General features: G+C 45.0%; 1 protein-coding gene across 2 annotated transcripts; it reads right to left on the bottom strand.

The window, feature by feature from the left end:
- Positions 1 to 662: 662 nt before the first annotated feature.
- Positions 663 to 9,573, bottom strand: LOC139829853 (mitochondrial inner membrane protein OXA1-like). 2 transcript variants are annotated; one of them, XM_051337318.2, is made up of 9 exons: positions 9,078 to 9,573; positions 8,893 to 8,974; positions 7,910 to 7,954; positions 7,725 to 7,783; positions 6,713 to 6,779; positions 6,470 to 6,601; positions 2,043 to 2,159; positions 1,260 to 1,314; positions 663 to 1,164 (listed from the first exon to the last, which is right to left on the bottom strand). In XM_051337318.2, exons 1-9 carry the CDS (start codon positions 9,506 to 9,508, stop codon positions 950 to 952), a joined length of 1,203 nt encoding a protein of 400 aa, XP_051193278.2. In that variant the 5' UTR covers positions 9,509 to 9,573; the 3' UTR covers positions 663 to 949. The 2 variants fall into 2 exon arrangements, with proteins under 2 accessions (XP_051193278.2, XP_071675000.1); XM_071818899.1 differs by lacking the exons at positions 663 to 1,164; positions 1,260 to 1,314; positions 2,043 to 2,159 and adding an exon at positions 2,864 to 3,783.
- Between the last annotated feature and the right edge of the window lie 5,530 nt (positions 9,574 to 15,103).

Genomic DNA, 15,103 nt, shown 5'->3' with positions numbered 1-15,103 from the left:
GGAGAAGACCGTGAGGAAAAAGGAGGAGAAGAAGAATGTCGCTGGTCATCGTCGATCGCCATCAACTCTTCCTCCTCCTCCTTCGAGTGGATGTCAACTTCGGTGTCGTCGACAACACCCAACTCCTCCGGATATCAACTTCGGTGTCGTCGACAACACCCAACTCCTCCGATTTCGATTGGGATTCCAAGTAGTGTAGTCTAATTTTTAATAAATTTGGTTGTAGCAGATGTGGGTTAAACTTTGCAATATATTTATATTTTCAGTTTATTTTTACATTGTGTTTTGTTTGATCTATTTACGTATGCAATTGTATAAAAATATTGTTTTTGGCACAGCATTTTAGCGCATCTGCAAAAGGACAAATTCAGTGATGCATTGGCGAAGCTCGCGCCGCGGCTCACTTTATCCGGATAGAGCACACTGTAAACGAGATGCGATAAGAATACTTTTTCGCTCCCTCAAAAAAAAAACTTTTTCGCGAATGCAGTCTGATATGTATTCAATTTCTCGATGCTATGAAGTTGTCAAAAAAGAATCCATGCCATGTTACAAAACAAGTATACAAAATGACAAACCCATGCTTCAAATATACTACTGTAATAGATCATTACATTCACGTAAACGCAGTTAAAATGGCATACGCAAGACCACGTCCTCAGTTTCTCAGATAATCGGGTGATGGGGCTCCTCCACAGACACACCCATCAAAATTTCATTTCATGAAATAGTTGCTCAAAAGGAAGACATAAAACGTTAGCAGTGTTGTAAATTATAACCAAGATATGCTGCTATGCCTATATTCTGCTAAATGGACAGCCACTGTAATCCTAGAATTGCAGCCTAACTAACACGAGTCAGATAAAGCATAAGGGGCTGTTTGCTAGAAGATTGCTGCCCCAAGGAGCTAATGTGTAGGATGTGTGGTAAGCCGGGACTGTATCTACATTTAACTGTCTTTGGTCGATTTCTTGTCAGCCTTGTCGCTGTGAATGCTAGCATCAGAAGATTTCTTTGTCTCCGGGCAAACTGGTTCTTCCTGTTCTTTGACAGGAGACGGGGCTTCTCCAGCAGTTGGCCCATTTTGTCCATCACAAGAGGAACACCTTTGTTTTATTAAGGGCGCACCAAATAGTACTTTCTGCACAGCTGGCTGTTCGAGAGCTGCAAGCAACGAATGTGTGTTTTGTATATGTCAGGCAAAATAGAAATAAGACCAAACTAATTGCAAATTACAAGGAGCCTGTGGCAGGGCCCACCTATCCTTTCTGCAAGACTTAGAGAACTCCATGTGACGAAGAAACAAGAAATCGCCTGGATAGAAGATAGATTCAGAGATGTTTAGTGATGCCATCCGTAGGGATTGATGAACAATGAGCTGATAATGGTTTTTTATTTATTTGATAAACAGGAAACTAACATAATAAAGCAGGGAAAGAACCAGCATGTTTAGACGCTTACTTCCAATATCTGGAATACTTAGTTATTTGAATTCAATCTTTTGACCTCCACATAGGCAGTAAGAGTAGATGTACCGTAATGCACTATTGGATAAAGAGCTCCCGCACTAGCTCCTAACATGGTAATAAACCTAAAAGCTATACATCGGTTGGAGTTATTAATGCAGCACTAGTGAGTTCCATCATACATGCACCAGCCAGTTCATCCAAGAGCTTAAGAAGTTGAGTGGATTTTTTTATTTCTATTAACATACCAAAAGATAGGAACATATATACATATGTAAGAGAAAACGAACAATTATATTTTCTTTCTGTTCTTGAAACCTAAGGTATATTACAAAAAAAAACTAAATTAAGCTGGTTTACATGGGAGTGGGGGGGAATATTTTCAAATGTATAAGTACTATTTTTATTACCTGCACAGGTACTCAAACCAACAGGTGCATATGAGCATAAAACGTATGCAGGCCCATATTTTGATGGCGTTAGGTTAAACTCAATCATATAACTACTCTTACACCTCACAAATTCAATGTAATTGATAAGAAAAGATTTCAAGTGTGACCAAGTGCTCCAGAATACCTGAGGAAGGCTTGTCGTATACACCATAGAAAGAAGAGATATTACTCTCTGAACCCCTTTTACTTTGTCAATCGGGCCAGAGCATCCTTTACATTTCCTTACAGTACTGTACTTCAGCTAGAAGCCAAAAAAATCTTATTAGCTATCCCTCAGTTGGGAACTGCAAAGCATCCATGGTTCCAGCATTTATCTTTCACCAACAATTAGTTAAATAATATATAGGTTATGTGATACAAAATTGATTTGTCAAGGAGTGATTTTAAATATAAATCCAACAGTGTAGATTTGTATTACTCTCTCTGGCCCCATTTAACTGACGCAGCCCTCATACATTTAAATACTATATGTCCATTTTACATTGGTGTCAATTAATTATTTTACTTTAACTGACCAAAGGTAAATCTAAAAATGTGGACTGCCTTGCATTTCGAAATGAACAGTTAACACTGAATCTGATCAAGAACACTGAATCTGACAAAGAAATTTTAACAAACATGAGAGCAAAGATGCCATAAGATGCTTAGACTAACATAAATCAATCCAAATTTATTAAAGAAACTAGAAAGGGGTCTTACAAGAAAAAAAAGGGAACAAAGAAGAAGAGAGTGACTATAAACAAAAATGCCATCAAATTAGCAAAGTTCAGCAGTGCAAACTTCCAAAAGAATTGTGCATCTAGTGTACACTACTTCGTTTGAATGTTATTAATGCATCTGAAATTACACAGAGCAAACTGCACAAGAAGTCAACTAATGCAGCATACACACCAACTTAAAAGTAATGGGTGATGAACTGATGGCATAATACAAGAAGACTGTAAGTAGACCTTCAAGGTTCATGTCAAACAAGTTTTAAAAGGAGAGATTTCTGGTCAAACAATTACATCCATGCATTAAAGCGCTAAAATAACTCAAAACTGCAGATGAAATCCATTACATGTACAAAACGTGGGAGTTGTGCATAAAACATGCAACTTGGTAAAGTTTTCGGGACTCTTAAGAACCAGACTGTTTACAGCTAATTGATCATAATTCATGTGCACATGACAACAATCATGTGTCTTGGCCAATTACAAACCACTCCAAACCATCAACAGCCAATATATGAACAATCAATCAATAACCAATGCATGGACGACTGAAGCACAATAGGTTGTTAAGTAATATACTAGCAAAAGTGCTCGTGCGTTGCAACGGGTTTAAAATAAAATTACACATACCCGAATTTATTGGCCCACACACCCACATGAAGGAAGTTATTGGACGATTGGTCCGATGATGCACCCAAACCAATCATCCCCTTATCCTCATTCCTCTCCGCTCGGTTAGCACACACCATTACCTCCGCCTACGGCAGACGCCATTACCTTCGCCTACGGCCGACGCCACATGCCAACGCTTTGCCGCTCGTCGACGTACAAGCTGTCTCTCGCGCCATGCCTGACCGCACCCTGGTCTGCCCCATTCGTGTGTAACTCCTCCACCGACCAACGTACCAACCGTCTCTCGCGCCACGCCTCTCGCACCCTTGTCTGCCCCATTCGCGTGTGACCCCTCCATCAGTCGATGCCAACATCGCCGGCTCCTCTATTCCCCTGGGATGCTCCACCGTCCTCAACGTCTCCATCCTTTGCAACACAGCACTGGCTACCATGAATGCACCTTGGAAGCTCCATCGGGTAAGCGCAAGCCCGGCAGGAAGAGGGACCCTAGTGACCACCACCGTTGCCACCGACAGGAATCTGCTACGAACCCCGAAATAAGTTCATGCGTTGCATCGAAAAAAAAGAATAAACTTTTGAATGTAAACGTGGCATAGACCTAATTTTGCCGCAAAATCGATTGACCATCGTAACCCTACACTTAAATCGATTTTTTAATTATTACCCTGGGATGCACCTGGTCTGCCCCATTCACTTTTATTATAACATGAAAATATACAAAAAAAAAGAGTAATAATGGAAATAATCATGTGACATGTGAGAATCAATTTCTCAAAATGTCACCCCGTGGAGCAAAACACTTCTAGATTTAGAGACGGGTTTCAGAAATTGAGCTATTGGATTTTATCTCCTGGTCGTATAGGAGCTTTTTCCTCTCATAGGCAGGTAAAGATTGATTGGGACAACAACTCGGACCGCGCTCACGGGCAAGGGCACTGGGGATCTTCGCCGGCGACTACGACCGGCTGCAAGGGAGGCAAGCGGGCGGCGACTATTAAATGGTGCAGCGCACGGCGGGGCCAGGTGTCTCTATCGTCGGGACAAGCGATGGCGGGGCCAGGTGTCTCCATCGTCGGGACAAGCATTGGCATGGGGTCTTTCATCTGGCAGCTCATGGCGGCTCTCTCTCGTTCAGCACAATATCTGGGACCAGCTCATGGCTCTCTCTCGGTGGGACAGGCATCAGCATATGAGGTTATGCTTATTTTATTATTGAGGCAGCTTGCTGATTCCTCGCAACTTCACCTATATGAATAGGTAAGATTTCATCCAACACACCGAGGTGGGACTATTCAACCAACTAAACGAAGGTTTGCACTGAGCGAATTACAAACGAACCGATCGCGTTCCGTGTTTCAGCATTGGCCCGTCGTTTTATACATGGGCCTGCAGGAGCAACCACATAGCGCGAGCGATACCAGTCTCATCCCCATGGAGAGCTGCGTGCGCGGCGTGGGCAGGTCACCATAGAGCTAAACCGGAGCTGTCACTGGCTGCACGTCCATACCGTACACCGCGTCGGAGCTCCGTCGCCTCCTATGCTGCTCCTCTCTCCCTTGTCCGCTTGCCGCGTCGTACGGCACCACGCCTTCCGTGCACGGAAGAAGACGCCACAGCCCCTTCCGCCCATTGCGCACGGCACATGGCACACACGTTAGCGAGAACGAAGGGAAAAGGGCAAGGATCTCACCCTGAGCATGCTCGATCGGCAGGTTGGAGAAGGCCTGGTGGCACGGAGGTGATGGCGTGGATGGCAACAACGACCACCTGAGTAGAGGGAGACGAAGTCGGGGATGACGGCCGCCACGACATCAGGGATCAGGCCACCACTACTGTCGCGTCGCCCTGGCCGGGGAGCGCCGCCTGCCGTTGACCATCGCGGCCCGGCGGTGGAGGCTAGGGGACCGAGAATCCTCCTCCGCTGCTGCCTCCCTTCCCTCGATGGCCGCCTCCGCCCTTCCCTTCCTGGCAGTCGCCTCCTCTAGTCCTCTCCTCTAGCACGCGGCTCGTCCCTTTCTTTCCTCCCGTGAACATCACCTCCGTCGCTCTAAAAAGTCCGGCGAGTCCGCGCCACCTTGGACCGATTCCTCCCGGCCAGGACCTTGCCACAGCTATCTGCGTCAAATCCCAGCGAAGAACGACCGATTTCCAGAGCCAGGTCCTCTCCTCTAGCACGCGGCTCGTCCTTTTCTTTCTCCCGTGGACATCACCTCCGTGGCTCTAAAAAGTCCGGCGAGTCGGTGCCACCTTGGACCAATTTCTCCTGACCAGGACCTTGCCACCGCTGTCCGCGTCAAGTCCCAGCGAAGAAGGACCGGATTCCAGAGCCAGTATCCTGGTGGTCGATCAAGGGTTGAGCTTCAATGGCGTAGCCGTGAGGAGCGATTCCTTTGAGCATGCGCAGGAGAAAATAGCTGAACCGGTAGCATGGCACTGCTGCGTTATATAATAAGCCCAGCCTGACAGCCAAATCAAAGCCAGCTCACGCCAATCCGCATGCAGCAGGCGCTGCGCCGCGAGCCTTCTGTTCGAGGCAAAGGCGAGCAAGGCAGAGCAGATCGTTCCGGAGAGAAAAATAAATAAAAGACTGAACCGGTACATGGCAAATGTTGTATTATGCGTTTTGGTGGGAGGGCAAAACGGTCCAATAAAAAGCGTTGACGAAACTTTTTGGCAGAAACCTTAGCTCCTTTATTATTAGGTATAGATTAATCAGGTGCTATTTATAAACACTACCACGCTTCGCTAATGGATCTAAACTCAAATATGCACCTGGAGAACTTTCAATTCTTGAAATGGTAAAGAGAGGTCACCAGCATGCAGCAACAAAATCGTCTCAAAGATCCAGTGCTAATGCATCTTACATAATAGCAAGTTACTGCAAAGAAAGCTAAAGAAATACATTTATTCATAAACAGAACTATAATAAGCAGACACATAAAACAGAAAAAAAGAAAAAAATGTTTTCCATCTACACTCCAGCTTTGTTCACTTAGCAAACACCAGTGGCACTACTCATAAGTTCAAATTATATATTTATAGTTAAGAGACCAAAATATCTTATGCAAACAGTATACAGTGGGAGCATTGACGAGCTAAATAAAATAAAATGAGCAAATGTTTGAAGCATGTAACCAATGGGATCTCAAAATTTATAGCACAATACACAAGCATATACTTAGATCAGAAGAAACTGTAAAAATACCTCTGACGTAAGAATGATGAACAGAGATGTCATCATAGGAAACATGCAGAAAGCATCAGGGGTCGTCAGATCAGTAAACCAGAATGCTCCACCCCCTTTTAGAGACGGGACATTCTCAACCATGTTTGATATCTAGAAGCATGAGAAGAGAATGAAATAGTCTGTGAAAACAGAAACAATCAATGTGCCTGTTGTGGCAATGGAAGGTACCAAAATTTAGCTAAGCAGATGAAGACAGCTTACAGCAATGTGAAGAGTTATTAAGGTATAGGGCGTCACTGCTAGTGGAAGATATACTACAACACCTATCCTGTGTGAACAAAGGAAAGCATTTAGATCATAGAGAAACAAGTAGGAGCGAAAGAAAGATAGGTGTTGTTTATAGCATAAGGGTTGAACTTGTCAGCCAAAGGGAATTTTGCTCAGCTCAATACTTAAGCACAGAAATAAGAGGAAATAATTTGGAAGGGGAAATGCCAGATAAGCTACACAGCAACATGAACTATTATTATGTTGGCTAGTGCAAGGCACACATACCATGGCACCATAGGATTATTTAGGCAAATTAAGAAGTAACAAGTTGGCTTAGTAACACTTCAGATATGCATGTAGACACTATGTTTTCGTAGCAAATAGGCAATGTGGTTAAGGATATTATTTGGCTGAACTGTCCAGCAAAAGTGACCCAATTGGCTAAAGGAGGTATATGGACGCTATGCAACTACAAAAGAATTTCACTGTAACAACACAATCTTTTTCTTTCGAATGCAAGAACACACAAAAAAAAGGCCCCCACTAAGTTTTCACTTTTACATGTTTAACATATATATGAGGGAGGATTTCAACTTTATGGAGCCATGGCTTTATCTGTGTTACCGTTGGATGCATTTGTGTCTGCCTAAGATGTGTGATAATTTATCTAAGTAAGACTGACAGAGTCTACAGTTTTTTAGTTGGTACAGTTTTTAAATAAATGTTGGGCTACACAGCCCCCAATGGAGACAGGTTTTACATATGTTAAACTGTGTTGCCTGTTAGGCTTCAAACTTTGTTTAGACTTCCTTACTTGATGAACCATAAATCACCATGATTGATACTCTCCCACATTGCTTAAGTGAGTTCTCATTTCATAGACTGCTCCATGTTCATATGATCACCGTTTGTACAGAAACAACAAAATTAGCACCCATCGCATCCTTGGAACACGCTTAATAGTGTCAAAATATATACATAAGTAAGCAAGCATATTGCATACTTTTTTAGTGAAGACCATACAACACGCTCAGCTTCTTCTCTTGATGCATCATCCTTAGCCTGCAGCAGATAATTATGTAGAGTTAACTTCTTGACAACAGAAATAGTAGAATAGGAGCACTAAAAAATCTAAGAGTGTTTCACTTCTCTTGATGCAGGGATCATGAATAATATCAAGATACTTACATTGTTCAATAACTTGCTAGTCTGTTGTACCTCCTGACGCATCTCCTATGTAAGGTTGAAGCATGGAAAAGAGTAGGGTTTAAGCCTATGATCAAAACATAACTCTTCAAAACATGCAAAAATTCAATTTTATTTGAGTTAGCTCTGCAGTAAGTTAGAGCATGTTTGCAATGTACACGAGTTCTGCAAGAATTCCGTACAAAACAAATGATATCCAACAGTATACTGGAAAAATTCTAACATTTGAAACAGGGCATTGACGAGTTAACATAATCAATCAATTATTTTAATGGGATCTGCGTAACACACATTTACTCGTTGATATTCCTTTTCCAGTTACTCAGGGATATTTAATTCAGAGCAAGCATTTACTGGTAGATAATGCATATATATGCTGATGTGTGGTTTACAGGTTTTGAATCGTGGCCATGAGGGTCTACAAAAGGTGCTGTTTAGTAACTAAACCTACCACTTTGTAGTTGTTGGATGGAAAACCCGTGCAAAGAATGTCAACTTTGCACACAGAAAGTTGGTTTAATTCTCGCAACCAAAATATGAAGTAATATCTAACTTATAACTAACTGGATACATGCAACTACTAACTATACAATGTATAAACCTGCTTGCTTATGGCGACCAATATAAGTAATTTATTCTAAAATTAAACGGAAGCAAGAAACATGGGTATTTTGAATTGTCCCCTTGTAGTTGTGGGTCAGCATAAAGGTGTAATTTAATGCTTAAACCCATCACTTTGTAGTTTCTGGATGAAACATTATTGAACTCCATACAATAAATAGTAAGTTCCCATGCATAAAGCTTGTTTCATTCTCATTGATGGAGTAACTAACTGGGCACATGCAGCTACTGAATACGTCTGCTTACTTATAACGCCCAGTAACAGTATACATAAGCTCTTCTGATGCATCAGAATAAAAGTAAACCAAACCGAGGAACATAGGTAATTCCTTGCAATATCTTACATATAACTGTTTCCTGGCAAGCATCCACAATGTGAACGACACAGACCGTAGCAGCACCGTGGACAGAGCAATAGAAATCCACCTGTAGCGAAAAAAAAAGAAGAAGAGGAACACGATGTACTCAGGAGACAAAATTCCAAGGACACGGTGAAGGGCACAAAATCCTCAAACCCCTAAACCCTGACCAGTTCAGACCGGTGAAGGAATGGACCCCGTCGATGAGATGCTGCACCGCCGCGACGGCCATCGACGAGTCCTCCGCCGCCCGCGCCACCTCGCCAGGGAAGCTCGCCGCGGGCGCCGCGGCATGGGCGGCGTCGGTGAGGACGTCGGTGAAGTCGCGGGAGGAGGAGGAGGAGAAGCTGCGGCGGGGTGACCCCGGGGGGAGGTGGAGACCGAATGGGGGGTGGTTTAGGGTTTGGGCTGTCCCGCAAGGGGCGAGCGCGAAGTGAAACGACCGAGGTGCGGGCGGGGGTGGAAGGGGCGGTGGTTTTCGGGGCTCGCCGGTGGAGTTAGATGGAAGAAGCTGGTGGATAGACGGACGGAGGCGGCGCTCTAGGAGACCGGAGAGGCCGCGGGAAGCGAGGTTTCTCCTCGCGGCGGCGGCGAACGCCATTGCCGCTCGAAGAGCGGTATCTGAAAGAAATTACTGCTGTAGTTCTTCCGGCAGGAACTCTTTCTTTTTTGACACGACCAGTTTTTGTTACACTAATAAAAGAACTAGTTTTATGCTTAATTGGCGAAAACTCCAAAGGCAGCCCAGGCTTGGGTGCTCTTTTTAGGGCCATCTCCGCATTTCGGACGCTTAAAATGTCCACGCGAGTTCATTTGCGTCGGTTTAAATGGTCAAAATCGATCGCGCATCTGTTTGCGTCGGGAGGTGCCCCAGCGGCATGACCCATTTTTTTATGTTCTACACTTTTTTAACATAAAAACATAATTTACATAATAAAGCAAGGAAAATAAAAATATAAAAACTAACGCATGCGCCTACTCGTTGTCATCGTCGTCGATCACGATGAAATCCGATACCGGCCGGCAACCGACGGAACATACGCTGGTGCTGCCATTGGTGGAGGTGGAGTAGCCCACGCCGGTGGTTGAGGTGGAGGAGGAGCAGCCCACGCCGGTGGTGGCGGTGGAGGTGGAGCAGCCCATGCCGGTGGTTGAGGTGGAGGTGGAGCCGCCCACTGATTGTACGCCGGCGGTTGCGGGGCCGAGTCTTGGAGCTCCCGTCGTAGGGCCTCTTCCTCCGTGAGGGACGGCGACATGATGCCGGTGGCGTACCGGGGCAGCGGCGGCTGCACCAGTCGGTCCACCTCCGAGACTAGGACGTCGAGCTTCTCGATCTCGTCGTCGGGAAGTTGAACGTTCGGCCCTCCGCCATGGCCGCCTGCCATTCGTGAAAGGATGAGATGTCGCTTAGAAGGGGGTGAATAGGCGTTTTAAAAACTCTTACGGTTTTGACTTATAAGAATGCGGAATTAAACTAGCGTTTATTTTACAAGCACAAACCCTAAATATGATAGGCTCAACTAAGTGCAATAACAACAACTAGAGATAAGCAAGATAGACACTATATATATATATATATGGAAAATAGCCAGATGCCCACATGGCTAGCTACCCATGGGGTAACAACCGTTGATTCACCACACAGATGATATAGGGAGCAGGATTCGTTGGAGTTCAAAGCAAACGCCATGCAGGCCGTCGACCGAGCACATAGGCAACTCAATGATTTTGCTTCACCACGTAGAACCTGGCCACCTGCTGCCTTCGAGCAAGCGTCATATCCACACGGCACGGTTAGCAGCCCGCCCCACAAAGACAGCTAGGGAACAAGGCATGCGCCATTATGTAGCATCAGCAGGTGGGATAAGTGCCTCAAAAAAAAGCAGGTGGGATAAGCACGCACGGCAAGCTGCCGTCCCAATCTTGCCATTTTCTGTTCTCACCGCATCCTCGCCGCCGCCGCTCTTCCATGGCCCGACCTGCATCGGCGCCGCCCCTACCATCCCTCTCTCCACAACCTCTTTTCTCCCCGCAGGTCGCTCCCCACCACCGCTTTTTTTCCCTGGAAGAATCCCGTTTCCATGTATTTTTCCACATTGGATCTGTGGGAACGACGATGATTGCGCCGGCGTGTCGGGACAGGAGGACCAGTGGAGCATCTTCATCGACATGCTCGTGCTGGAGCCCGCCATCACCGGCTTCTCCGGCCGCAACCTGGAATCGCTGCAAGGGGCACGGGAGATACTCTCCAAGGTGAGGCTGCTGCTCAATGTGTAGCTCCGGAACCTGGTCTCCCTCCTCAGCTGATACGCCTCCTCTGCTGCCGGGGCCAGAGCCGGGCACAAGATGCTCGTATACCCGCACAAGATGCTCGTATACCCGTACTTTTCAAACGGCAGCCTTGGAGACTTCCTCTTCGGTGAGTCACCTCCATTCCAACCTCGAGTTCTCCATTATCTGCAATAATTTAGGGCCAGACTTAAACACAATTCGCCTAATGTTAGAGTTCATGTGGGTTTTTTTTGGTTTCGCTGTCAGGATTCATACGATTTGTAAGGAAGCAGTATAATTATCCGCTACTCCGGTCAACAGTGTAATGGTAGTTTGGTCGTCTCGTGCTTGTGCCATAAAAATAATACTCCCTGAATACTGCAGTATATACTATGGTGAATGAGAAGCTAGCTAGCTTGTGCACTCGATCCCTATTAGATACTGCAGTGTATACTTCTTGCTTACATTACAGTCTGTATAAACGATGCTGACATTACGGTCGGAATAAATCCCACTTTTAAATTCTGTCTAATTGTACAACTTGTTGAGAATGCAATTCAGTGTAATTGTACAACCTGTTGAGTATTCTCCGTAAAATACCCATTCATGTACTTTGAAATTAACTTCAATCTGGAGTAGTAGTGTAGTGAAGATGATCTCTGAATTCACTTTAATCAACCAGATGCTCCTCTAGCTTAGTACTCCATGGGCTTATTGTCATCTTTCTAGTATTGGAGTGTGCCTTGACGTGAACGAGCTTGGAGGCAATCTGGGGGTGAACGAGCTCTCCCAATCTGGCCATGATCCAACCCCAATTAGCATTTTGGAATCATTATTTGGCAGCGTTAATGTCAGTTTTTGTTTGGTTTAGTAAGGACGCAGTGGAGACCATGAACAATCATAGCGCAGTGAAGATTGGTTGTTTCTCTGGGTTTTGTGAATGATAGTGGTTTCTGAGACAATAGGATTGTTTCTATTGCTCACGATCCACCTCAATTATTCACCTGGTAGATGCTAGGCAACATATTGATTTTCCCTTCATATCGTGCTGAATGGAAAAATCCGAATTGGATTTGTTTGTTTGACGTGCTGTTTTGGGGAAAAGCTAGAATGAGAGTCTGCTGTTGCTCCAGCTCCAACAATTTTGGATCCAAATGTGATGTAATCCCTTTCTCTCACTTGACTGAGTTTTGCTTTTTTGGAGACAAATATTTTTTGGATCAGGTGACAATCTTTTCTTGAAGCTAATGTATCCTGCATCGAAGCTAATGGAGTCATTAATGTAAAAATTTGCACAACCAAAACAATCGATCGGGTAATCAATTGAATCAAAGCTTGTTCTTGTTTCTTGATTCTGATGAGCTGTTCGGCTGAATTTGAGTTTCCTTTCGGACATGGTGCCCGCTTTGGTTACGGACAATGATGGCTTTCACCGTGCTTGCTTCCCTGTACTGTGTGGCGGACAATTGTTGGTCACGTGCATACCATGGCCTCATACACTGCACCATCCTGCTCATCTACTATGTGCGCCGCATGGAGTTCGCTTCACCGCGTCAAGGCCGGCGATAGCGATGGCCGTGGTGGTTCTCCTATTGTGGACATGGGATTGACCGACAATGTTGCTAGGGATAGCAGTGGTACTATCTTCACGATCGCTACTCCAAGCACGAGTTTTATGATCGAGAACGAGGAGGCCTCCGTAGTTGGAGAACCTTGATGTAACTTGGATAGGGTACTGGAACAAATTAATGTATCTTGTTAAGCAATGATTGATTCTTGTCTTATGGGTGCACGCTTCCATGTAAATCGTTCTATGTTATGAAATCGGTTTGTTTTTTCGGTTGGTTCAATTGTTTTTTCGGTTTGTTTTTTCGGTTGGTTTCATTGTTATGAAATACGGTGGATGAAACACTAGCCGTAAAATGGTCTTATGAAGCTAGCGAAAATATCTATCTCGGTCGTGTCAACTTGTATCATTTGCGTGGCAACAAAAATGTACTCCATAGCTAAGATTCTGAGAACCTACTGATCAGCCAAACCATACGGAGAAGCATGTGGCCATCACTGATGAGAGCAAAAGAATGACATGCACTTGAATAGTCTCAACAAAACCGTGCAGAATTCAAGTCACTCCATCATTTAGAGTTTCTACGCATGATGTTTTTGCTTAGCTTCGCGTGCATGTCCTGCCACAACAACAGGGAGCCAATCTACTAGCGTCAGAACACATGCTCCCTTTATCCAACGGCAGCCGGCCTATGCACAGCTAGCCATGCGGTTAGAAAATCCGCGTATATATATATATATATATATATATATATACATATATATATATATATGAACAACAAGTGATAGTAAGATATAATAAATACTTCAATCTCGCTGGCTATCACAAAGAAACGTAAGCTCGGATATAGAAATAACCGAGACACGCGGAGACGAAGATGTATTCCCATGTTCTCTTCCTTTGCAAGAAGGTACGTCACGTTTGGAGAAGTGGAGATCCCACGAAGGATTTCCCAACGCCACGAAGGCTCGTCTTCTTCTCCGAGCCTATCCCACGAAGGAATAGCTCTTTCCTTATGGCTAGGTTTTCCTCCACTCCGGAGATGGCAAGCTCCACAATCACTTCACAAGCTCCACGAAGGAAAAGCCCGGTCCCCTTCACAACCTTCCACGAAGATGTCACCGGGACACCAACCAAGCCAACTAGGAGGTCACCCTCCAAGAGTAACAAGCTCACGGTCTCTCACTCGAACTAATCGTGGTGAAGAGCTCAACACTATGCAATGATGCAAAGAAAGAACACCAAAGGTGTTTAAATCCTTCACACTCAAATCCCACCAAAGCAACAAATGCTAGGATGGAATTAGAGAGGAAGAACAATGGAGAAAATCAACAAATGACTCCAAGATCTAGATCCCAAGAGTTTCCCTCACTTAGAGGAGGAATGGATTGGAGGAGGTTGTAGATCTAGATCTCCTCTTTCAAATCTCCAAGAATATGCAAGAACCATAGGAGGAAAGGAAGAGGAAGCAAGCTCAAGAGTTTCAACAATGGTGGTAAAAAACGTGCTCTAGAATCCTAAAAAACTGTTGGAGAAGAAGCCCTTTTATAGCCAAAAGAAATATGACTGTTTGAGGCGAATCTGAGAGTTTGCGGGCATCCTGGCGGGAGGGCCGGCACACCGGACGTGGCACCGGGCAGCCTGGTGGGTGATACGTCTCAAACGTATCTATAATTTCTTATGTTCCATGCTACTTTTATGATGATACTCACATGTTTTATACACACTTTATGTCATTATTATGCATTTTCCGGCACTAACTATTGACGAGATGCCGAAGAGCCAGTTGTTGTTTTCTGCTGTTTTTGGTTTCAGAAATCCTACAAAGGAAATATTCTCGGAATTGGACGAAATCAACGCCCAGGGTCTTATTTTTTCACAAAACTTCCAGAAGACCGAAGGGATTACGAAGTGGGGCGACGAGGCGCCACCACCATAGGGCCGCACGGCCTGCGTGGGGCCCACGCCGCCCTATGGGGTGGGCCCCTCGCGCCGCCTCCAACCCTGCCCTTCCGCCTACTTATAGCCTTCGTCGCGAAAACCCCTGTACCGAGAGCCACGATACGGAAAACCTTCCAGAGACGCCGCCGCCGCCAATCCCATCTCGGGGGATTCAGGAGATCGCCTGCCGGAGAGGGGAATCATCTCCCGGAGGACTCTTCATCACCATGATCGCCTCCGGACTGATGTGTGAGTAGTTCACCCCTGGATTATGGGTCCATAGCAGTAGCTAGATGGTTGTCTTCTCCTCATGTGCTATCATTGTTAGATCTTGTGAGCTGCCTATCATGATCAAGATCATCTATTTGTAATGCTACATGTTGCGTTTGTTGGGATCCGATGAATATGGAATACTAT

Source organism: Lolium perenne, chromosome 1 (genome assembly GCF_019359855.2).
Source record: "Lolium perenne isolate Kyuss_39 chromosome 1, Kyuss_2.0, whole genome shotgun sequence".
Classification (NCBI taxonomy): domain Eukaryota; kingdom Viridiplantae; phylum Streptophyta; class Magnoliopsida; order Poales; family Poaceae; genus Lolium; species Lolium perenne.
This window is presented reverse-complemented; position numbering and strand designations above follow the sequence as displayed.

Bases quoted from the DNA above. Each gene is read 5' to 3' on its own strand.
- LOC139829853 (XM_051337318.2), bottom strand. From the start codon at position 9,508: ATGGCGTTCGCCGCCGCCGCGAGGAGAAACCTCGCTTCCCGCGGCCTC. The intron at 7,955-8,892 runs GTAAGATATTGC...AACCTTACATAG, and splicing joins TTGCCAGGAAACAGTTATAT to GAGATGCGTCAGGAGGTACA. The intron at 1,315-2,042 runs GTATTCTGGAGC...TCTTCTATCCAG, and splicing joins ATACGACAAGCCTTCCTCAG to GCGATTTCTTGTTTCTTCGT.